This window comes from Panulirus ornatus, chromosome 2, assembly GCF_036320965.1.
Source record: "Panulirus ornatus isolate Po-2019 chromosome 2, ASM3632096v1, whole genome shotgun sequence".
Classification (NCBI taxonomy): Eukaryota; Metazoa; Arthropoda; class Malacostraca; order Decapoda; family Palinuridae; genus Panulirus; species Panulirus ornatus.
This window is the reverse complement of record NC_092225.1, coordinates 82,210,038-82,236,525: the sequence shown is the minus strand read 5'-3', so window position 1 is coordinate 82,236,525 and position 26,488 is coordinate 82,210,038. Positions and strand designations below refer to the sequence as shown.

The 26,488-nt window shown below is 41.3% G+C and overlaps 1 protein-coding gene across 10 annotated transcripts in view; it reads left to right on the top strand.

Moving 5' to 3' along the window:
• LOC139757725 (uncharacterized) overlaps positions 1-26,488 on the top strand; it is a 221,327-nt gene that overhangs the window by 100,094 nt on the left and 94,745 nt on the right. For 4 of the 10 annotated variants that reach the window (XR_011714700.1, XR_011714699.1, XR_011714698.1 and 1 more), the window contains exons 1-2: positions 12,615-12,772; positions 15,170-15,509. Coding sequence is in view for 6 of the 10 variants with exons in the window: in XM_071678485.1 (XP_071534586.1) it covers positions 15,312-15,509; positions 18,202-18,284 (281 nt within the window). In the remaining 4 variants the exon portion in view is untranslated. Of the gene's footprint in view, positions 1-74; positions 173-12,614; positions 12,773-14,057; positions 14,121-15,169; positions 15,510-18,201; positions 18,285-26,488 lie in introns of those variants that run through there. The other 6 variants (XM_071678516.1, XM_071678506.1, XM_071678480.1 and 3 more) reach the window with 4 other exon arrangements.

Here is a 26,488-nt window from a genome sequence, read left to right as displayed (position 1 = left end):
TGCCTACCGTGGAACAAGGACGACCGCTCGCCGCCATTGTCTGCCTTACGTTGTCCTGATAACACCACAAAGAATAACAGACCACCTGAGTATGCCGCAGTTCGCTGTAGCGGAGTGCATGGACTTCCCAACAGGTGATGTCTGCGTCACGTAACCACACTTAGGACATCAGGTCGGTCATGCTACTTGTGTGGGTCATGCTGCCTGTGTGGGTCATGCTGCTTGTGTGGGTTATGCTGCCTGTGTGGGTCATGCTGCTTGTGTGGGTTATGCTGCCTGTGTGGGTCATGCTGCCTGTGTGGGTCATGCTGCCTGTGTGGGTCATGCTGCCTGTGGGTCATGCTGCTTGTGTGGGTTATGCTGCCTGTGTGGGTCATGCTGCCTGTGTGGGTCATGCTGCCTGTGTGGGTCATGCTGCTTGTGTGGATTATGCTGCTTGTGTGGGTCATGCTGCTTGTGTGGGTCATGCTGCCTGTGTGGGTCATGCTGCTTGTGTGGGTTATGCTGCCTGTGTGGGTCATGCTGCCTGTGTGGGTCATGCTGCTTGTGTGGGTTATGCTGCCTGTGTGGGTCATGCTGCCTGTGTGGGTCATGCTGCCTGTGTGGGTCATGCTGCCTGTGTGGGTCATGCTGCTTGTGTGGATTATGCTGCTTGTGTGGGTCATGCTGCTTGTGTGGGTCATGCTGCCTGTGTGGGTCATGCTGCTTGTGTGGGTTATGCTGCCTGTGTGGGTCATGCTGCCTGTGTGGGTCATGCTGCCTGTGTGGGTCATGCTGCTTGTGTGGGTCATGCTGCTTGTGTGGGTCATGCTGCCTGTGTGGGTCATGCTGCTTGTGTGGGTTATGCTGCCTGTGTGGGTCATGCTGCCTGTGTGGGTCATGCTGCTTGTGTGGGTCATGCTGCTTGTGTGGGTTATGCTGCTTGTGTGGGTCATGCTGCTTGTGTGGGTCATGCTGCCTGTGTGGGTCATGCTGCTTGTTTGGGTTATGCTGTCTGTGTGGGTCATGCTGCCTGTGTGGGTCATGCTGCCTGTGTGGGTCATGCTGCTTGTGTAGATTATGCTGCTTGTGTGGGTCATGCTGCTTGTGTGGGTCATGCTGCCTGTGTGGGTCATGCTGCTTGTGTGGGTTATGCTGCCTGTGTTGGTCATGCTGCCTGTGTGGGTCATGCTGCCTGTGTGGGTCATGCTGCTTGTGTGGATTATGCTGCTTGTGTGGGTCATGCTGCTTGTGTGGGTCATGCTGCTTGTGTGGGTCATGCTGCTTGTGTGGATTATGCTGCTTGTGTGGGTCATGCTGCCTGTGTGGGTCATGCTGCTTGTGTGGATTATGCTGCTTGTGTGGGTCATGCTGCTTGTGTGGGTCATGCTGCTTGTGTGGGTCATGCTGCCTGTGTGGGTCATGCTGCTTGTGTGGGTCATGCTGCCTGTGTGGGTCATGCTGCTCGTGTGGGTCATGCTGCTTGTGTAGGTCATGTTGCGTGTGTAAGCCATGCTGTGTGTGTGTGTGTGTGTGTGTGTGTGTGTGTGTAGGTCATGTTGCGTGTGTAAGCCATGCTGTGTGTGTGTGTGTGTGTGTGTGTGTGTGTGTGTGTGTGTAGGTCCTGTTGTGTAATTACTGTATGGGGAGGGAGTTCTACACTCGTGGGGCCTCATCTCTTAAACGTTCTCTACTATCACACTTCTTAAACTTTTGTAATTTGTCCATATTGACTGTTTCGTCACGTACCTTATTCCATTCATTCACTATTCCTCTGCTATGAAATTACTTCTATACGTTCTTTTTAACAGGTTTGCTCTTAAATTTCATGTTATGTCCTCTGGTTCTTCTGTCCCTACATCTTTGGAGGAACTGTTCACTGTCGACGTCATGAAACTAGTTTAAAGCCTGGCGGGTTAGGATTGAGTCATCCATCTTCTTCCCGCTGCTGTGAGGGACAAATACATGGCCTCCAGCCTCACTGTGTAGCTCAGATATCTTAATTGTGGTACCATCTTTGTTGCCCTCCTGTTGCCAACATCAGGTTTTTGTGCTTCGTTAAATGAAGTGAACAAACTTGAGAAATGAAATTGTAGTTTTGGCCTAATATACGATATGAACAGTTTGCTCACTATTTCCTTATCCATGAGCTTGAGTCCAATTCTAAATTTGCTACAAGTTTGTTTCTCTTACAAACCTCCTAAGCTTGGGTTCCTGCGACAAGTTGGGTAAAATGGCGACTCCCATGTTCTTCTCATACACATATTCCTGTAGTTTAATTCCAGCTGGCCAATATTCTCACTTGGCCTTTTATTTCTAGCGTGTTCCATCTTCATTGCTTTTCCTATACTTGGACTGAATGTCATCAGCCACATATGTGTCAGACCAACTTTGGGTTTTGTCCAGGTCCCCTTGTATGGTAAGGCAATCCTCCTCATTCCTTACTCCCCTCATGACCTTAGCATCATCCTCAAACCTAACTTACTTAAGTACTAGTTCAAGCCCGCTGGTGAGTCATTTAGGGAGATCAAGAAGAGCAGTGGTCCCAGGACTGAACCCTACAGTAAGCCACTTGTGCAAGCCTAGTTGGAGGTAGGCCTTCTGATGTGCGTCTTCGTTCCCTTGTAAGGTAACTTCTAACCACCGAAGTCATCTCTCTCTCTTTTTCCTGCCTGAAGATCCAGACTCGTGTGTGATACGGTGCCAAGTGCTCTGTGACAGTCCAGTTACCCATAATCTACCCTTCTCTTGTATTCTATAAATAAACGTTCCTCTTTATCTGGTCAGGTCTGTTGACAAGGCGAGGAAGTGTTCAGACGCACGCTGACTAACCCTCTACACAGTTGCCAATCATTTACCCATTTCCTTGGCATGACAGAAACTGCCGGCTGCTGGGGTGAAATGTTATCGGGAAAAATATTTCGCTGATGAGCAGGACCAAAATTTTTCTTCGTCTTTTTCTCAGCAGTTACTATTTTCTCTCTATAAACTTCACCTGTAGAAAATAAAGAAAAACTTTATATGAGCCTGTAATAATAACCAAGTATGTTTATCGTTGAAGACATGATTGAAAGTACAGTGGAGAAACAGCCTTATTTCATCATTATCATGTGCATTTGATAATGAGTTCGTAATTGTGTGTAAATGTGTGAACACACACACACACACCATTGCAATGCCGGCAATGTGGGATGTATGAAGAAGGAAAATTCCAATTGTTGTTTAGGAAGTAGTGGTCGGAGCGGGAGGGAGCGCTGGTGGTGAGGAAGTGTTTGGTGACCAGCGAGGGAGGGAGGAAGGGAGTGATGGTGATGAGGGAGAGTGTGACAGCCAGGCTGGGAGGACGTAGTGTTGGTAGAGGAGGATGTAGTACCCCTCCGCAGGAGCAAGACGACTAGGGCACCTGATGGTCCGATTCTGCTGGTCTGTCTAAAACGGAAATCACTCTATAATAAAAGCTTAATGAGTTTGCAACACACGACCTTTCCCTTCATCCTTGTTTTCTGTGGCTTAGGTAGTTTCTTCCTCACAGGTAGTCATCAGTTTGCTTCTTGACTGTCTCATCCAGGATTGTGCAGACGACACTCGTCGGAGACACTGGTCAATAGTTCAGCACAACTTCCTGATTTCCTTTCTTAGATATAGATATGACAATTGCCTTCATCTTCTTCCAGCAACATCTTGACCATTTTCAAGTGTTTGTCAAGAGCATCTGTACACAAGGTCCCACGTCAGTCCTATATTAGGAGAATATTAGAAGATACAAACTGTCTGTTGGTAAATATCATGATAATGTTCCAGTGTATAGATGATGAAATATTCAGCTGTTCATATACTACAAAAGTATTGGAGAGAGAGAGAGAGAGAGAGAGAGAGAGAGAGAGAGAGAGAGAGAGAGAGAGAGAGAGAGAGAGAGAGAGAGAGAGAGACCTGGTCATGACTGACCTTTAAATTTTTGATCCAGCTTGATAAGGTAGACAGTGAACAGTCCTTCGAAAGATGTAGGGACAGAACAACCATACAACATAACATGAACTTTAAGAAGAAACCAATTAGAAAGGATGCTTATGGTATAAGGTTGGTGGGAGAATGGAATAAATTGGGTCATGAGATGATGTGAATGGACAGCATACAGAAGTTTAAGAAGTTTTACGACAGTAGAGAAAATTCAGGAGACGGGGCCCTACGAGTATAAAACTTCCCCCCTGTATAGAACAAATAGCCAAGTACAAAATAGGTCACTGTTTATTCAGCACATATGGAGACGCTTCATCAGGACCTGGAGCTTTATATGAGTAGGAAACTTTAATAGCTTTGTTATGTCTTTTCCAGATATCCTTCCCATTCAGTGTCACCAGTGGTGAGCCTTCTCCCGTGTGTGTTGGTCATGCTGCCTATCTAGGTCATAGTGAGGGAAGTGGTAGAGCGAGATGGATGTGTGGAGGGGTGGTGGAGTGTGTGGAGGGGCGGTGGAGGGCGGGCGTGTAATCTGTGGAGGGCGGTGTGGGGCGTGCTATGTGGAGCACCATCCTTGTCCACGTGCCAGATAAGAACAGGAAGATAACACACGATATCCAACTCACAGACAAAGAGATTTAAAGAGGGAGGAGGGAAGGGGGACCTGTCTCTGGCCTTACACCCCCTACTCCCTCTACCATCCCCCTCCCACGTATACCCTTCCCCCCATCCTCCCCCTCCACCTCCTCTTCACCTCCGTCTTTGTCTCCGGCAAGATGGACCTGACTCAGCGGGGGCCATTCCTTACAGCAGCATCACTCACTGTCTTCTCTGTGACCCGAAAATCCTCCTACCATCCAGGGCTCCGACGACTGGCACAAGTCGACATGGAGTCAGGCCTTAAATGATATACGGAAAGGGGCGAAAGGGATGGAGAAGTGAAGAGAGAAGAGGGAGAATAATGTAAGTTTTGGAGAAAGCAAGAGAAAAAAAATGCTCATCAAAAATGGCCTGGTGGTAGCTGTTAGGGTTATCAAGTCAATAAGATGATATACTCGTTTGCCTAACATCAATATTTCTTTGAGTGTTTTATTTGGCTGCTCTTGCAGCATGAGTTCATTCACTGAGCGTCACATCTACATGGTAAACAAGATTTCCTAAGGACACTATCCAGGCCAACAATTCAGAAGTGTTTTGGACACATTCGTGCCAGTCTTGGCCTAATCTAATCTGGTCCTTTAGCTTTCGTGGTCATTACCCATTTGTTTTGTACTGTCATAGTGAATTACGGGTGTTGGTGGTCACCGATCCACGTTGGCTGTTGACTGGAAGCCTAGCCTCTTCTGGCTCTTCACTCGGTGTCCATCAGAGTCAGACTCTGTCTTCCCTAATCTGGTAGAGTTACCTCCCTAAATATAACAAATGGCGTATTTACTTCCACACGGCGTATTTACTCCTCGCTGTATCCACGACGAGATTTTGCCGGTATGCAGGGCTAACCCGTACCACTAACTGCATACCCTGCCTGTTTAATGATGCTGTTCCTCCTTGCCACCACGCACATTACGAAACTGTCAATGTTAGATTGATCGAGGGACTGTTTGTAACCAGTTGACTAGGCTTCATGTATATGTTTCTGTGTTATGTATATGCCTAACCTCACTTGGTAATACATTCACTAAAGTTTCCATTCCTCTTTTAGGGCCCACATGTATTTTGCTTGATATCTTTTTTCGTATATTTCAATGGTATTATTGCACACTTAGATACTATCTTTCTTGCAGTTGGAGTCGTACATTGTTCTCGATGCCCTCAATTGCCTGCCATAATAGCTGTTAATTTCCATTATCTCAATTTTGCTCGTGAAGTGTTTCTTAAATCTCTTTAACATTGGTATCCTCATGTTCGGTTGATACCATGTGACATAGCAGTGATCAATTCAGCTTCTTTTATACACAGTAAAATAAGTATCTTACTACTTTTTGTGTGAAACCATATTAAAACACGGACGAAGGATTTTTAGAAATCCTCATTGATCTGGCTTCACATTGATAGCCCTGCTCTCCTGGTAATGTAGAACATCGATTGCTGGCGACGTTTCCTATCATTTGCCACAATGAATGTTACATTGATTTCATATATCCATGAAAATAACTATAAAACGGGGCTACCATAATCATCAGGCAAGTCGTCTCATATTTACGCTTACCAACCGTATCGAGACAACATGAGTCGTGTGTCAAGAAATTCATCAAATTCATTCAGTAATATATATATATATATATATATATATATATATATATATATATATATATATATATATATATATATATATTAACATGTGTACACATTGAACATTTTCATCATTAGACTACTGTCTCTTGAGTGACTGTGGTCATTATCATACCACTTGTTGCCTGGCTCGATAATGTTGTCTTATCAATTATGCTCTTTGAATTCTACTTTGTCTGTATGATGATTCCTGGATCTCTGATGTTTGCTTCGTTGTCTATTTCATTCCCTGCTGGGCCTTTGGACAGTATCATTGATGTATTGTTAACTGTTCGATGACTTAATTGCTGAAATTCATGCTCGTTAAATCACCTCTTCATTCTTTTTTCTTTGTCCTTTTCTGATTCCATGTTCCAGCTCGCTCTGTAGTGTCACGAGCAGATTACCTAAGTCTACACTTGGCTTCTCTGTCAGCGTCTGATGTTATTCTAAAGAGGAGCGAGGCCAGCACCGCACCTTGTGGTACCCCAGATGGTTCCTTCTGCCACTACTATGAATTTTCTATTAGTAAAACACTGATCTATCTTCCAATTTTATCTTTAATGTTCGGTTTTGTTACTTTCTTTAGTACAGTCCTGTGGTTTACTTTATCTAATGCCTAAGTTAATCGAGAAAAACAAATTCCATTTTTTCGTGAAATAGCGTTTTCTACATGCCATTCATGGCAAGCTAATGGAAAGGTTTACGTTTAATCCCATGTTGTCTTTCATTTATATAGTTGTTGTTGATCAGTGTTCCGATATGTGTCCTTCTATCACTCTTTTAGTGACTTTGATTACGTATTGCTTTGCTTAAGCAGTTGCTTAAGCCATGTTGTGAATGTTTGTTATTTTGCTCTCATTTAGTCTTTGCCTTATCAGTAACATGGTCCATTGTGCTACTGGTATTTTTGTCTTAAGGAAAACTGCTGGAATTCCATCTGGTCATAAACTAAGGTCTCTTTTAGTTGATCAATTGCTTTTTCTTCGTCGTTCTCTGATATCTCAATATCTATGATTGCACTGTCGTCGTGTTCGTTAAATAATTCATGCCGTTTCTCCCAGTCCTGTACTGTGAGCTAAACACTGATTTGTACTGGTCACTTAACTTCTTGCATATTTTCTTGGGCTCATTTTCGTGCTCTTTTCTTCTTTCAAGGATACAGTCTCAGACTTTTTTGCTTTTTCCTTTGTTCATAATGGAGACAATCATGTAATTCCTTTCTGTATTATGTATAATTCCATTCATTCTCTATTTTCATCTATGATGTTATGTTTCATTATTTCCTCATCAGCATTGTTCATTTTCTCAAGGAAATTTTATCTTCTTTCATCAGATATTCCTCTTATTCTTTTCGTTGTCCAGGCTCTTATATTTACCAACTATGTTTTGTCTCCTTATGTTTCGTTTTGCAATATTTGTAATCTGATTGGTATTAATCCATTGACGATTTTTTTTGAATATCTCAAAAAAGTATTTTGATATTTGCATCTATGTTAACAACTCTGAAGACCTCACTCTAGCTTGCATTCACAATTAGTTCATTAATCACGTTTAATCTATTCTTTTAAAGTAGAACTTATTCAAACTGGTCACACCTACTGTCGTCACATTCGCTCTCACCATTTCTTCATAGGTTTGCTATGATTATTTCTATAATACCGATCCTATTAGCTTGTATCATCAACATCCATGGATGAGAATAATGCCATGTCAATTGTCAAATAGGAAATGACTTAGTGATTACTTAGCTATTGGAGTAGATCCCTGTCATCTGCTGATCCATTAATTCTGTGTCTACATCCATACAGTGCTTCCTTCCCTTCCATTCACTGAAAACGAAGCTAAGATCACCAGACCACATAACCACCAGTTTAGGTTTCGCCACCCATCTCCTCATGTCTTCCAGTGTTGTTTTATTTCTCTGAATGATTTCGTTTGCTTTCCTGGTGATCTGCATAAGACTAGGCTTTTTGAGTTTATGGCCGGGATGCCTATCACAGTTAGTTCTCATTTACTGTGACTTAACACTATTACCTCGTTTTTCAAGTCTTTAATATTTGCACACTTATCTTTCGAGGGTACCATGTTTCTTCTTTTGTCTTTGTTCATTTTTGTCCTTTCCCTTTTCATTTGTTTACCACTATTTTGTATTTTTCTGGCAAGGTTTCTCGAGGTAGTTCGAGTTTTAAAGAGGTCTTCATTGTCTCGATCCTTTCCGTTATCATCTAGGTTGTTTTAATTACATTTTGCTACGACTCTTCATGTTTGGTTTTCCCATGAAGAAGAAAACGGCGCCAGTGGTATGTTGACTATAAATTTTATAGGCAGATAGACCAGCCAATATTGGTACTGATACGCGTTCCTTCTTGGTGTCCTGTTATGATCTGCTTTAGAGGTTTCATAAATTTTGCCAATACCTGTTCAGTCCATTCCTCTGTGTTGATCTCCAGTTTGGTGCTGGCATATTTTTTCTTTTTTCTTTATGTTAGGTGAGACGGCACAGACAACAAAGGCCCTAATCAAGGCCATCTCATTAACGCTATAATATATATATATATATATATATATATATATATATATATATATATATATATATATATATATATATATATATATATATATATATTAGCCTGAGCCAGGCATCTATTTTATCGAACACCCCCTAGGGATGGATGAACAGCTTGGTTGACTGTGGACTGACTGCGGCAACCAGGTTTCGAACCTATGCGTTCGATCCGGGGCGGCCCGCGAATGTGTCACGGTGAAGAACCGCTATACCACATATACACATATCTGTGATTTCGTTTGCATATAACATTTGGTTGAATTTTCTTGTACCCATTATCTTAGTCATGTTCATCCTACTGTACTTCCTTTTGTTTTCAATATGAGCTATTCACTTTTCTGGTCAACTCTTCCTTCACGTCTATAGTCATCTTGGTTTGATCTTGGTCTTCTTTCGTTCTTGCTCTTTTATCAATTGCGTTTTCATATTTTGGACTTCCAAAGTCTTTTCCAACATTTTTTCGTTTTCGAGGCATACTTGTAAAGTCACGAAGCGATGGTAACACAGTGTCTCTTATCAGCCATCATTACGCCATTGTGGGCGTAATGATGTTTATGAATTTCTCCACAGATGTGTTGTTTGTCGTATCTGTAGCATATTACGGGCTGACCATACTGACGTTCATATTTATAACATTCTTTGTCATCTGAGGTTCCGAATAGAAGCGTTATCATACACATTTATCCAAACGGGTCTCATGTCTGTATGTAACCGATTTTTCCTTCATTCATTAGTTCTTTTTCGTTCTTTTTTGGTCATTGTCGTCCACTGAGAGAGAGAGAGAGAGAGAGAGAGAGAGAGAGAGAGAGAGAGAGAGAGAGAGAGAGAGAGAGAGAGAGAGAGACGGGGATGTAAATCCGCTGCCGAATTGTTCGGGCGCGCAATAAAGATAACGGCAACGGCGAATGTGTTGTTTGCAATGTTTACGTAAACTGACAGTGCCACGTGTAAATCGTAGCCACAAGTGGTTCTCTTGGCTGTACCTTATGTTATAAAAGACAATAAACAATAAAGATTTTAAATTCCATTGGTTTTCTAAAGCTGGAAATCGGTGGGTAAATCGTATAATAGTTTTTGACTATCACATAATCAGATATCAAGAAAGTAAATGACAAACGTGTAATGGATAAAATTCTACTTCATTATCGATTGATGATAATATTCCTAATGCCCTGCTTACATTGCATCCATGTAGACAAGTCTTGTAATGAGAGGAGTAAAGTATGCAGCTAGCTGAACTGCTTTCAAGTTAAGGTTGATTAGATTAAGGTTTATCTGGAGGTATTATGTTTATTCTAGACCACGAGTGTATGTATATGTGGTGAAAAAAAAGACGATACCAATCTGAAAATCCTAACCTAGCTAACCTTCTTTTGCAGTGATCATTGCAGGTGCATTCGATTTCTAAGTAACGAGTCCCCACACATGATTTTCGTAGATACTTATATATATCCCCAGGGATATATATATATATATATATATATATATATATATATATATATATATATATATATATATATTTATCAAAAATATTCTCTACCAATTTATGGGTGTTTTTGATACACCTGAGCATCTTATATGTCGCAGAGTACAGTAATTACCCAGCTCTGTTATTTAGGGGCCAAAACTAATTAAGGAGAATTATATCATAATAAATCATCCCTGGCAATGTATTAAGAATATTAGCAACCTTTATTAATTCCAATATAAGTTGAAATTCATCAAAAAAATGTGGTTTAGGTTAGGCTAAGATAGGGAAGCTTAGATTAGATTTACTGTGATGTATTGATCAGTAAAAAAAAAGACAGTTTTAGTCAGTTTGAATATTTTTACTTGTGTGTACAAACTGTTAACTATATGTAATATAGAAATACTCTTATATAATATAACTATCTTCACCTTTACCTGTTTCATTGTCTGCAAAACGTAAAGCTGAAAGGAACAGGTGATGTGTATCCTATGTAAATACTGTCCCAAAACTCGAGGAGGTCAGCCAATATAAAAGAGAGGAAAAAAGATGCCGAGGTAGATTTGAGCACCAAGCCCATTTACGTGTAAATTGCTGCATATACTATCCCTGGGGATAGGGGAGAAAGAATACTTCCCACGTATTCCCTGCGTGTCGTAGAAGGCGACTAAAAGGGGAGGGAGCGGGTGGCTGGAAATCCTCCCCTTTCTTGTTTTTTTTTTTTTTTTTCCAAAAGAAGGAACAGAGAAGGGGGTCAGGTGAGGATATTCCCTCTAAGGCCCAGTTCTCTGTTCTTAACGCTACCTCGCTAACGCGGGAAATGGCAAATAGTATGAAAAAAAAAAAATATATATATATATATATATATATATATATATATATATATATATATATATATATATATATATATATATGTTTTTTTTTTCACACTATTCGCCATTTCCCGCGATAGCGAGGTAGCGTTAAGAACAGAGGACTGGGCCTTTGAGGGAATATCCTCACCTGGCCCTCTTCTCTGTTCCTTCTTTTGGAAAAAAAAAAAAAGTGTGTGTGTGTGTTTTACCAGACTCTGCCTACCCGAGGTTACACAGCAAGTGAAAAGTCACTTTGACAAAGCTGTCATTGGGATTATTGTCTCATCAGAGAACCTCTCATCCCAAAGGGGAGTTTACATTTCCATGCTACTGAAAGTAGCGCAGACATGAGCTGCAGGAGCCTTTAAGTTAGAGTACAACCAAATGTAACTAAACGTAATACAAATCAGTCATTTATCAGATCTTGACTTTGCCTCATTGTCTCACCAATGACGGGCCATTCTTTAATCATTCAATAACAGGAAGGAGATAGAACTGTGGAAAATGAATATAAACAGACGTTTAGTTAGAAGGAAAAAAAAACGGTTTGGAAAAATGAAAGTGTACTAGGACATCAGGTGTGCAACACAAATTTGAGATTGTATCACAATGTTCATATTTTTCTTATCTGCAGATAAAACTGGTTAAGGTGATAAAAACATAGCATACATCACGGGTGTGCTGCCACGTCCTAAGAGCGTTAGGCTACGAGAAAAAATTGTCAAATTTCCACTGCTTGCTCAAAAGCAACTTGGTTTTGTATAGTTTAGGGTATCGTATCTGGGGAACGTTTCTTCTTTTTGACAGTGGGTAAATCTTATCTTCCATTTTGCTGTCATATATCATAATTGTAAAAAAAGAAAGTAATTGCAAATATTAGCTACAACACAGCTAGTGTCCCGCGTTAGAACGTCTTTGTGTTTGTGTGTCAATGCTTACAACAATTGTCTATAAAACAAAATATATTTGTTAGGATTTTGTTTAGTAAACACCGTTTCCAACCGAGGGTAACCTGGCCTACAAAGTCCATAAGAAAAGTCTTCATATCGCTTGTGTATAACTAGTAATATACGAACCCATGCTAAATATTTTTGTGCATAAGTGTACAAAACATGTAACTCGAAAGAGTATGCAAAGCTGTATGACAGCTAGCTTATAGACTAAGGTTAGTGTTTTACTTTTCTGTTTTAGGTAATTGATGTTAAATTTTTTCATTTCCTCTATATACATATCGGAAAAATCAACGAAAATATGTTGGGCTTAATGTGTAAATAATCCATGAAAGATAGTGATTACCAAAAATATCATAGTAGATTTATTATGTGAGCAAAATGAGGGTAAAGCTGTACATTTCAAAGAATAACTTCTAATCAATTACCACTTAAGAAAAAACATTAGTATAGTTAGTCCCTTAAGTATAGCTGTTTTCTGCAATGGTAAATTTTACCATTTTCTATACTTTCTTAGGAAAGTCTCGCACACATAGATGTCGTTGTTGTCATATCCTTTAGCGACACATGTGATAAATATGTGCCTCAGGTTCGCTTCCTCTCTAATATATCGTCCTTGTTGAACAGTGTACTCCAATGTTGACGTTTTAGGAATTGAAAAGGAAAGAATTTTCCCCGAAAAGTGTGATTGTGGAAAGGGTTTGTGACTAGACCACAAAATCAAGTAAGTTTTTCAATTTTGTAATGCTCCATTACCTGTTGAGGCTCCTGATGATTGTGAAATATGAATGAGTTTCGCACATTTGGGGAAAACATAAATCTGGTTGTATGTAAGGGGGGATCAGTTAGTGTAAACCCCGAATAATGAGGCACCCTAAACGAACTGTAGTAATGTTATATTTCTGGCAGCAGTCATGTCTTGATTAGCCCATATTATGAACTGATTCTTGCTTCATGAATTTAGGGATAAAACCATTCATGACATTGTACACAAACACTCAGCCACTTACGAGCCCACTGTATGATAGTTTCACACGGGCCGTCATTGTGCCAGTAATGGTACTACCTGGAATGGGCTGTCATTGACACGAGCCATGCCAGGCTTTCGTATTGGCGAATCTTTACACACAAACTCTTGGTGGTTGGAATTAATCACGAAAAGGAAAACTAATTTTTCATAAGGTGTGATTCATAAGGAGTTTGTGAAAGAAGTCATATCTCGAAATAAAAAGGATTTTTCTCCATAGATGTTTTAGCTCAGAGTACGCTAATCTCCTATAAAGTTTAAGTTGGGTCTGGTGTTTCTTTTTACTATATGGTGTGTTGTAAAACGTATAGAATATCCATAGAAAGTGCTACTTTAAAAAGGTTGCCGGATGAAAATAACGTGCCTTCCCAATATAATGTATATATTTACAATCGTACGGACAAATAAACCGTAATACGTCAAATAAACCACATTTTTCTAATTCATTATTTTTATCTTTTTTTGGTTGGGGTTATAGAGGTATGTCTTCCCATAAATGATTGTTCATGGTCATGAGTAACGTAGAACACCACAACGAAACCTGGGTTAGGTCTACTGGCGGTCACTGAGAATTTTGACATCAAGTTTCATGGACACGACTATATGGGACGTTAGCTTTTAGCTTCCAGGCGTTTTTCACCGTAAATTGTGCGGGACCACAGCAGATGATCGTTTACCACAGGATATGACTTTTTTTGTAACGTATGAAACCATTTCAAATTATCATGACCTTGACTAGGATTAAGATTTGGTTCTCTGGAAGGTGCCAGACTCTTTGGAGACTAGACTGGTCAGATGGTGCGTTGCCTTGTGCGGATCTCTTGACATGATCTATTATCATAGCCCAGGGTGCCAGTTTGTGGCACCCAGGATTATGGGTGCCACACATGTTACCTGTGATTATCTCGTTCTGTCTTCCTGTCGCCACTGTAATAATTTTTTTTCTTTTTTATCTTGCTCGTCCTTATTCGAACTTGTTGAGTCTGGTTGCCTGTGACTGCACTGGGAGTGAATTCTTCAAGACAACTATTTGAGCACGTCACCGGTATGTATATCCACGCTCATGGCACCAACTGGTGGGGACAATGTCAATTGTGTAATTTATGAATAGTGTAGGTGACAGGACGCTGCCCTGGGGAACCCCGCTTACTAGAGGGAATTTGGGTGACGTAGCAGAGTTGATGATTTCTAGGTAGAAAGTTATGGGTATTTAAATATCTTCTAGTAAAACCAGAAATGGCAGTTATAGAAATATTTATAATGATTGAATCTTATATAAGGTGGCCCTAGAGAACTTAATATGCAGAAGCTTCAAAGGAAACGAAACGAACTTTAGTCGGTCTGAAGACATGAGAGGAGAATATTTTAAGCAGAAAAAATGTAGGCCTTTATTTAATATTTAATCGAAACTTTCACCATACGGTTGATGGCAGTGGATAATGAAGTCTGAAACAAGACTTTTTGTATATATTAACGTTTGAGTCACTGTAATTCCTTCGTTCGTAGGGAGTGACTTTGGTATATATTGTGTATACAGTGACTTGGTTTGGATAACTGATTTGTCATTAGCAAGGATTGCTGCACCACGATTAATGTCATCATGGACAGTACCGTGGCCATCTAGACTAGGTTCACGTAGACCGTATGTATACACGTGCCTCACATTTTCATTTTGGTGTAAATGTGAATTTACATTTATATGTTGATGTAGGTTCAAGAGGTATGGGATGTCTATGACGTTCTTTTAACGTAGCGGTGTAAGTTCAAGTTGTAGATTTATTTTACGAATTAGATATAGATTTTTTAATGTAGATTTATTGAGACCAATCTTCCTAACATAGAAAGTCATAGAAATTGAGGCACTTCTAACACCAGATCACAAATTTGTAATATTTTTGAGTACGGTTGTAGGCTGGACTGCTTGGGAAATTATTGAAATAAACTTTTACTTTAGTGATCTGTGATTCATAATGTAGATAAGAATCTTCGTAACACAGCTGGTCCTGTATGAATGAATTGTGGCAGTGAAGAAACCACGTTTGACAGTATTACAGAAAAATCCATTCATTTCGTAATTTTCGTGTGTCTTTTAAGAATCCGGGGGCCTTGAACACATGCAACAGTAGATCAGTTTGAAAAGAGAATCAGCATTATAGGACATCTGATTGAATGGAAGGAGATCTGCCCCTGATCGGAGAGTTAAGCTACAGGATTTAGGAAGATCTCAAAGTGGAGAATGGAAGTCGACTGCGTCACGCTGAACATAGCCGGTCAGGATGGGGCTACCATCGAAGTGGAGGTCGACAGTGGAGAAGACGGCTCGGCCAAGGCCCAGGGCAGGTGGTGCCTGAGGCGTCTCAGAAGCTGCTTGGAGGGCATCAGCGACATAGTGCCTGAGGAACATGACCCTTACAACACCTCTCTCTTTAATAAGGTGAGTCCGTAATCTCCCAAGGAATTCTCTCTCTCTCTCTCTCTCTCTCTCTCTCTCTCTCTCTCTCTCTCTGAGAAGAACAAGTCTTATTCTCTCTCCGTTGTGCTTTGTCCTTCCGACTCGCTCTGGTAACTCTTTCCTCTCCTCTTCCCCTCGCTCACTCCTCGGCTCCTCTCATACCACCTCATTTGCCTCCTTTTGGCTCTGTGGGAGCCAAGGACACATTTCGGAAGAATACGAAGTATGTACCTCAACAAACGGGTTAATTAGTGTGCCTTTGGATTAACTAGCATGATCAGTGAGTTAACAGGTGTGAACAGTGGGTTAACTAGCATAATCAGAGTTAATCATTGTGAACAGTGGGTTAACATGCATGATCTGAGTTAAGTGTGAACAGTGGATAACTAGCATGGTCTGTGAGTTAACCAGTGTAAACAGTGGGTTAACTAGCATGATCTTTGATTTAACCAGCGTGAAGTGGATTAACCAATATGATCTGAGTTAATCTGAAGGAATAGTGGGTTAACATGCATGATCTGTGAGTTAACAAGTGTGAACAGTAGATAACTAGCACGGTCTGTGAGTTAAGCAGTGTAAACAGTGGGTTAACTAGCATGATCTTTGATTTAACCAGTGTGAAGTGGATTAACCAGTATGATCTGAGTTAATCTGTATGAACAGTGGGTTAACATGCATGATCTGTGAGTTAACAAGTGTGAACAGTGGATTAACTAGCACGGTCTGAGTTAACCATTGTGAACAGTGGGTTAACTAGCATAATTTGTGATTTAACCAGTATGAACAGTGGATTAATCAGTATGAACTGGATTAACCAGTATGAACTGTGGGTTAACTAGCTTTATCTGTGAGTTAACCATGGTGAACAGTGGATTAACAGACATGATTTGAGTTAACCACTGGAAAGAGTGAGTTAATTAGCATGATCATTGAATTAACCAGTGTGAACAGTGGGTTTATTAACATGATCTGAGTTAACCAGTATGAACAATGGATTAACTAGCATGATCAATGAGTTAACCAGTGAACAGTGGGTTAACTAGCATGATCTGAGTTAATCAGTGTGAACAGTGGGTTAACTAGCATGATCTGTTAGTTAACCAGTGTGAAGTGGATTAACTAGCATGATCTGTGATATAAAGTGTTAATCAGTTAACAAGCATGGTCTGTGAGTTAACAAGTGTGAACATTGGGCTAGGTAGAATGTTAATAGTGAGTTAACGAGCATGATCTGTGAGTTGACCAGTGTGAACAGTGGATTAAGTAGCATGATCTGTGAGTTAACCAGTTTTAATCATTTAACGAGCATTGTCTGAGTTAACCTGTGTGAACATTAGGTTAACTAGCATAATTAGAGTTAACCAGTGTTAATAGTTAACTAGCATGATATGTGGGTTAACCAGTGTGAACTGGATCAACGCATTATTTGTGAGTTAACCAGTGTTAATCAGTTAATGAGCATGGTCTATGAGTTAATCAGTGTGAGCAGTGGGTTAACTAGCATGATTAATGAGTTAACCAGCATGAACAGTGGGTTAACAGGCATGATCTGTGAGTTTACCATTGGGAACTGAGTTAACTAACAATGTGTAAGTTAACCAGTGTGAACAGTTGGTTAACGGGCATGATCAGTGAGTTCATTTGAACAGTGGGTTAACCAGCATGATCTGAGTTAATCAGTGGACATTGGATTAACTAGCATGATCTGAGTTAACCAGTGTTAATAGTGAGTTAACTAGCATGATCTGTGAGTTAACCAGTGTGAACAGTGGGTTAACTCGCATGATCAGAGTTAACCAGTGTGAACTGTGAGTTAACTAGCATGTTCATTGAGTTAACCACTGTGAACAGTGGGTTAACAAGCATGATCTGTGAGTTAACAGTTGTTGACAGTGGGTTAACAAGCATATCTGAGTTAACCATTGGGAACTGGGTTTACTAGCATGATAAGTGAGTTAACCAGTGTGAACAGTAGATTAATTAACATGATCTGAGTAAACTAGTGTGAGCATTGGGTTAACTAGCATGAACTCAAGGTTGACCAGTGTGAAAATTGGGTTAATTAACATGAACTCAGGGTTGACTAGTGTGGTCAGTGGGCTAGCTTGTGTGTCTGTAGGTTAACTAGTGTGAGCAGTGGGTTAATTAGCATGAACTATAAAAAGTAGTAGTGGGTTAACTAGTGTGAACTGTGGGTTGGCTAGGGTGAATAATACCCCGATTTGATGATGAAGTTATCTGATATGAAGAGTACAACTAGCTAGTGTGAAGAGTGTGTTGTTCTGTGTAAAATATTGAGTTAAGGAGTGTGAGGTGTTAATCCTCGTGAATATGTGACCAGTGGGAAAAATAGTGTTCTGGATTAATCACTGTGAAAACTACATCAACCATTTTGAAAATCGGGTCAATCATCGTGAACACTTGAGTCATCCAATGTGAATGTTGGGCCAGCCATTGTGAACACTAGGTTAACTTGTGAAAACTGGGCCAGCTGGTGTGAGCACAGGGTCAACTCTTGTGAGCACTGAGTCGAATAGGGTGAACACTGGGTCAGTCATTGTGAACAGTTAGTTAACCCTTGTGAACATGGGGCACCTTAATGAGATAACAGTGTCCTCTTTAGATATATGTGGGGGTCCTTCACAAGTGATAAAATTTGTCCTTGATCCCACAGACGGCCATGTTTCATACAGACACCACAGAAAAGGACATTCTCAACCACGACTGGTGTATCCAACTCTTTGGCAAAATCTACATGTAAGTTTTATTATTATCTTTATTATTATTATTATTATTATTATTATTATTATTATTTATATTTTATTTATTTTGCTTTGTCGCTGTCTCACGCATTTGCGAGGTAGCGCAAGGAGACAGACGAAAGGATGGCCCAACTCACCCCCATACACATTTATATACATACACGTCCACACACGCAAATATACATACCTATACATCTCAATGTACACATAATATATATACACACACAGACATATACATATATACACATGTACATAATTCATACTGTCTGCCTTTATTTATTCCCATCGCCACCTCGCCACACATGGAATAACCTCCCCCTCCCCCCTTATGTATGCGAGGTAGCGCTAGGAAAAGACAACAAAGGCCCCATTCGTTCACACTCAGTCTCTAGATGTTATGTAATAATGCCCGAAACCACAGCTCCCTTTCCACATCCAGGCCCCACACAACTTTCCATGGTTTACCCCAGACGCTTCACATGCACGTCGACCCCGGTATACCACATCGATCCAATTCACTATATTCCTTGCCCGCCTTTCACCCACCTGCATGTTCAGGCCCCGATCACTCAAAATCTTTTTCACTCCATCTTTCCACCTCCAATTTGGTCTCCCACTTCTCCTGATTCCCTCCACCTCCGACACATATATACTCTTGGTCAATCTTTCCTCACTCATTCTCTCCATGTGCCCAAACCATTTCAAAACACACTCTTCTGCTCTCTCAACCATGCTCTTTTTATTTCCACACATCTCTCTTACCCTTACATTACTTACTCGATCAAACCACCTCACACCACATATTTTCCTCAAACATCTCATTTCCAGCACATCCACCCTCCTGTGCACAACTCTATCCATAGCCCACGCCTCGCAACCATACAACATTGTTGGAACCACTATTCCTTCAAACATACCCATTTTTGCTTTCCGAGATAATGTTCTTGACTTCCACACATTCTTCAAGGCTCCCAGGATTTTCGCCCCCTCCCCCATCCTATGATTCACTTCCGCTTCCATGGTTCCATCCGCTGCTAGATCCACTCCCAGATATCTAAAACACTTTACTTCCTCCAGTTTTTCTCCATTCAAACTTACCTCCCAATTGACTTGACCCTCAACCCTACTGTACCTAATAACCTTGCTCTTATTCACATTTACTCTTAACTTTCTTCTTTCACACACTTTACCAAACTCAGTCACCAGCTTCTGCAGTTTCTCACATGAATCAGCCACCAGCGCTGTATCATCAGCGAACAACAACTGACTCATTTCCCAAGCTCTCTCATCCCCAACAGACTTCATACTTGCCCCTCTTTCCAAAACTCTTGCATTCACCTCCCAAAAAACCCCATCGATAAACAAATACTTAGAAATACTTAGAAAAGCAAATGGATTTTTTTTTTTGCTTTGTCGCTGTCTCCCACGTTTGCGAGGTAGCGCAAGGAAACAGACGAAAGAAATGGCCCAACCCACCCCCATACACATGTATATACATACGTCCACACACGCAAATATACATACCTACACAGCTTTCCATGGTTTACCCCAGACGCTTCATATGCCCCGATTCAATCCACTGACAGCACGTCAACCCCGGTATACCACATCGCTCCAATTCACTCTATTCCTTGCCCTCCTTTCACCCTCCTGCATGTTCAGGCCCCGATCACACAAAATCTTTTTCACTCCATCTTTCCACCTCCAATTTGGTCTCCCTCTTCTCCTCGTTCCCTCCACCTCCGACACATATATCCTCTTGGTCAATTTTTCCTCACTCATTCTCTCCATGTGCCCAAACCATTTCAAAACACCCTCTTCTGCTCTCTCAACCACGCTCTTTTTATTTCCACACATCTCTCTTACCCTTACGTTACTTACTCGATCAAACCACCTCACACCACACATTGTCCTCAAACATCTCATTTCCAGCACATCCATCCTCCTGTGCACAACTCTATCCATAGCCCACGCCTCGCAACCATACAACATTGTTGGAACCACTATTCCTTCAAACATACCCATTTTTGCTTTCCGAGATAATGTTCTCGACTTCCACACATTCTTCAAGGCTCCCAGAATTTTCGCCCCCTCCCCCACCCTATGATCCACTTCCGCTTCCATGGTTCCATCCGCTGCCAGATCCAGTCCCAGATATCTAAAACACTTCACTTCCTCCAGTTTTTCTCCATTCAAACTCACCTCCCAATTGACTTGACCCTCAACCCTGCTGTACCTAATAACCTTGCTCTTATTCACATTTACTCTTAACTTTCTTCTTTCACACACTTTACCAAACTCAGTCACCAGCTTCTGCAGTTTCTCACATGAATCAGCCACCAGCGCTGTATCATCAGCGAACAACAACTGACTCACTTCCCAAGCTCTCTCATCCCCAACAGACTTCATACTTGCCCCTCTTTCCAAAACTCTTGCATTCACCTCCCTAACAACCCCATCCATAAACAAATTAAACAAGCATGGAGACATCACACACCCCTGCCGCAAACCTACATTCACTGAGAACCAATCACTTTCCTCTCTTCCTACACGTACACATGCCTTACATCCTCGATAAAAACTTTTCACTGCTTCTAACAACTTGCCTCCCACACCATATATTCTTAATACCTTCCACAGAGCATCTCTATCAACTCTATCATATGCCTTCTCCAGATCCATAAATGCTACATACAAATCCATTTGCTTTTCTAAGTATTTCTCACATACATTCTTCAAAGCAAACACCTGATCCACACATCCTCTACCACTTCTGAAACCACACTGCTCTTCCCCAATCTGATGCTCTGTACATGCCTTCACCCTCTCAATCAATACCCTCCCATATAATTTACCAGGAATACTCAACAAACTTATACCTCTGTAATTTGAGCACTCACTCTTATCCCCTTTGCCTTTGTACAATGGCACTATGCACGCATTCCGCCAATCCTCAGGCACCTCACCGTGAGTCATACATACATTAAATAACCTTACCAACCAGTCAACAATACAGTCACCCCCTTTTTTAATAAATTCCACTGCAATACCATCCAAACCTGCTGCCTTGCTGGCTTTCATCTTCCGCAAAGCTTTTACTACCTCTTCTCTGTTTACCAAATCATTTTCCCTAACCCTCTCACTTTGCACACCACCTCGACCAAAACACCCTATATCTGCCACTCTATCATCAAACACATTCAACAAACCTTCAAAATACTCCCTCCATCTCCTTCTCACATCACCACTACTTGTTATCACCTCCCCATTTGCGCCCTTCACTGAAGTTCCCATTTGCTCCCTTGTCTTACGCACTTTATTTACCTCCTTCCGGAACATCTTTTTATTCTCCCTAAAATTTCATGATACTCTCTCACCCCAAATGGATTTGTATGTAGCATTTATGGATCTGGAGAAGGGATATGATAGAGTTGATAGAGATGCTCTGTGGAAGGTACTAAGAATATATGGTGTGGGAGGCAAGTTGTTAGAAGCAGTGAAAAGTTTTTATCAAGGATGTAAGGCATGTGTACGTGTAGGAGGAGAAGAAAGTGATTGGTTCTCAGTGAATGTAGGTTTGCGGCAGGGGTGTGTGATGTCTCCATGGTTCAATTTTTTTTTTTTTTTCTTTTTTTTTTTGCCGGTCTCCCGTGTTTGCGAGGTAGCGCAAGGAAACAGACGAAAGAAATGGCCCATCCCACCCCCATACACATGTATATACATACGTCCACACACGCAAATATACATACCTACACAGCTTTCCATGGTGTACCCCAGACGCTTCACATGCCTTGATTCAATCCACTGACAGCACGTCAACCCCGGTATACCACATCGATCCAATTCACTCTATTCCTTGCCCTCCTTTCACCCTCCTGCATGTTCAGGCCCCGATCACACAAAATCTTTTTCACTCCATCTTTCCACCTCCAATTTGGTCTCCCACTTCTCCTCGTTCCCTCCACCTCCGACACATATATCCTCTTGGTCAATCTTTCCTCACTCATTCTCTCCATGTGCCCAAACCATTTCTAAACACCCTCCTCTGCTCTCTCAACCACGCTCTTTTTATTTCCACACATCTCTCTTACCCTTACGTTACTTACTCGATCAAACCACCTCACACCACACATTGTCCTCAAACATCTTATTTCCAGCACATCCATCCTCCTGCGCACAACTCTATCCATAGCCCACGCCTCGCAACCATACAACATTGTTGGAACCACTATTCCTTCAAACATACCCATTTTTGCTTTCCAAGATATTGTTCTCGACTTCCACACATTCTTCAAGGCTCCCAGGATTTTCGCCCCCTCCCCCACCCTATGATCCACTTCCGCTTCCATGGTTCCATCCACTGCCAGATCCACTCCCAGATATCTAAAACTCTTTACTTCCTCCAGTTTTTCTCCAATCAAACTTACCTCCCAATTGACTTGACCCTCAACCCTACTGTACCTAATAACCTTGCTCTTATTCACATTTACTCTTACCTTTCTTCTTTCACACACTTTACCAAACTCAGTCACCAGCTTCTGCAGTTTCTCACATGAATCAGCCACCAGTGCTGTATCATCAGCAAACAACAACTGACTCACTTCCCAAGCTCTCTCATCCCCAACAGACTTCATACTTGCCCCTCTTTCCAAAACTCTTGCATTCACCTCCCTAACAACCCCATCCATAAACAAATTAAACAACCATGGAGACATCACACACCCCTGCCGCAAACCTACATTCACTGAGAACCAATCACTTTCCTCTCTTCCTACACGTACACATGCCTAACATCCTCGATAAAAACTTTTCACTGCTTCTAACAACTTGCCAACAGTCATTTCCTTGCACTTTCCATCACAGCTCACTGTGCATCATTAAAGGTAATCCCCTCCCTTGCTCTTGTCCTCTTACTAACCCCAGACTTTATGCTGTGAACATTCATGAACTACTGTATCCACCTTAAACCTTCAACTTTGTTTTACTTCATTGCACCCATGTCTCCTGCATTTTATCCTGGTTATAAGTGCATATGTTCAGACACTCTCCAGCCATAGTCATAAAGGAAAGATCTGAGCTTGGCTGTTCCTGCTACTTTTTTTTATGGTGACTGACATGTCATGGGCAGAACATGGCCCAGTCGTAGCCATATTAGGTGAAAAGGTATGGTATGAGAAAAAAATGAAATTACTTAGAGCTCTATCTGGGTTTGTAGACCAGACTCTTAAAGGTGGAAAGGTTATAGGAAGAGGGAAAGATGAAAGAAGAAAGAAAATTCTCTCGCTACACTGTTTGAAGAAAGAAGGTATTGTAACTGCTAGTCCCTATGTAGCCGGTCTCCAAACAGAAACTATGGGAAGCCTTGGTGGAAGGGACAAACAAGGCAGCAGTACTCCAAATTGGTTAAGATAAAACCCCTGCATTTAGGAAACAGCTCACAAGAAAACTTATTACAGCACCTAAACACCTCAGGTTTACAGAAGCACATTTTATGATAATGATTCTGTGGAGTTTTCCAGGAGAGAGTGGAGTGTTCATTTTATTGCAGGGTTGAATTGTGGTGTTTTGAAGCAAGTGAACAGGGGAAAATGAGTGACATTTAGAAAGAGATTTATATTTATTTATTTTTATTTACTTATTTTGCTTTGTCGCTGTCTCCTGCGTTAGCGAGGTAGCGCAAGGAAACAGACGAAAGAATGGCCCAACCCACCCATGTACACATGTATATACATACACGTCCACACACGCATATATACATACCTATACATCTCAATGTATACATATACATACACACACAGACATATACATATATACACATGTACATAATTCATACTGTCTGCCTTTATTCATTTTCCATCGCCACCTCGCCACACATGGAATAACAACCCCCTTCCCCCTCATGTGTGCAAGGTAGCGCTAGGAAAAGACAACAAAGGCCCCATTCGTTCACACTCAGTCTCTAGCTGTCATGTAATAATGCACCGAAAACAGCTCCCTTTCCACATCCAGGCCCCACAGAACTTTCCATGGTTTACCCCAGATGCATCACATGCCCTGGTTCAATCCATTGACAGCACGCCGACCCCGGTATACCACATCATTCCAATTCACTCTATTCCTTGCATGCCTTTCACCCTCCTGCATGTTCAGGCCCCAATCACCCCATCTTTCCACCTCCAATTTGGTCTCCCACTTCTCCTCGTTCCCTCCACGTCTGACACATATATCCTCTTGGTCAATCTTTCCTCACTCATTCTCTCCATGTGACCAAACCATTTCAAAACACCCTTTTCTGCTCTCTCAACCACACTCTTTTTATTACCACACATCCCTCTTACCCTATTATTACTTACTCGATCAAACCACCTCACACCACATATTGTCCTCAGACATCTCATTTCCAGCACATCCACCCTCCTGCACACAACTCTATCCATAGCCCACGCCTCACAACCGTACAACATTGTTGGAACCACTATTCCTTCAAACATACCCATTTTTGCTTTCTGAGATAATGTTCTCGACTTCCGCACATTCTTCAAGGCTCCCAGAATTTTCGCTTCCTCCCCCACCCTATGATTCATTTCCATGGTTCCATCTGCTGCCAAAGCCACTCCCAGATATCTAAAACTCTTTACTTCCACCAGTTTTTCTCCATTCAAACTTACCTCCCAATTGACTTGACCCTCAACCCTACGGTACCTAATAACCTTGCTCTTATTCACATTTACTCTCAACTTTCTTCTTTCACATACTTTACCAAACTCAGTCACCAGCTTCTGCAGTTCCTCACATGAATCAGCCACCAGCGCTGTATCATCAGCGAACAACAACTGACTCACTTCCCAAGCTCTCTCTTCCACAACAGACGGCATACTTGCCTCTTTCCAAAACTCTTGCATTCACCTCCCTCACAACCCCATCCATAAACAAATTAAACAACCATCGAGACATCACACACCCCTGCCGCAAACCTACATTCACTGAGAACCAATCACTTTCCTCTCTTCCTACAAGTACACATGCCTTACATCCTCGATAAAAACTTTTCACTGCTTCTAACAACTTGCCTCCCACACCATATATTCTTAATACCTTCCACAGAGCATCTCTATCAACTCTATCATATGCCTCTTCCAGATCCATAAATGGTACATACAAATCCATTTGCTTTTCTAAGTATTTTTCACATACATTTTTCAAAGCAAACACCTGATCCACACATCCTCTACCACTTCTGAAACCACATTGCTCTTAGAAAGAGATAAAGGTTGAAATTGCATTTTAGCACTATTAAATTTTACCCATTTTACTTGAATCAGGAAGGGAGGGTTTCCAGCCCCCCACTGCTACCCCATTTAGATGACTTGTATGACAAGCAAGACAGACATAGGTAGTATTCTTTTTACACCTTCTCTAGAATATAGGAAATTGCAAATCATAAAGAAAATAATCAGCAGGCATTTCTTGTCTTTTCCATAATGTACTGTCTGAGGGGACCCTTATTCAGCAGCATCTCCTGAAATCTTAGGGTATCACAGACTAGGAGGGCCAGTAGTAGGCTGTAAACAGTAGTCATTTAGAAAAGTACTACCCTTACAGCTAAGGAGTGTTCAGGTGATGTCCGAAACCATCTTAAACATTCCATGTTAGGATTTGGTGGTCTATTTCCCGTTTCATTAAAGCTATACTCTTGGGATGGTCTCTACACTTTCTCTCAAGAATTACCAAATGCCAGCCCTCCAGAGTTTTGTTTCATGCCTTTACTCACACTTTCTTGCCTCCCTTTTCAGCTCCTCTGGGCAAAGAAAGAGCCATATTGAACGCTAAATTTCTCAATGACATTTTTAAGGAGGTCCATCCATACTAATTAGTCATAGAAATTCAAGTGTTTAGTTTCATAATTTCTTCATTTTGTGCAAAGACTTGACCCAACTTATTAGTGTTTATCATAGAGCTAAAAAAGAATCACCTCATTGTTTGTGATTGGTGGATTTTGAATCCCATGGTTGTTGATTGGCATCAGATAGGAGGGACCATCACAGCCCTTGATAAACTGTAAGAACCAAGGAAGAGTGTAGTATAGAACTTTGACTATAGGAAGCAAGGGACTCATTGGATTGCATATAGTTTTAGCAAGAGGAAAAGGAATGACAAAGGTATGTTAGACTGACAGTAAAGGCAGTGAAGATGATATTA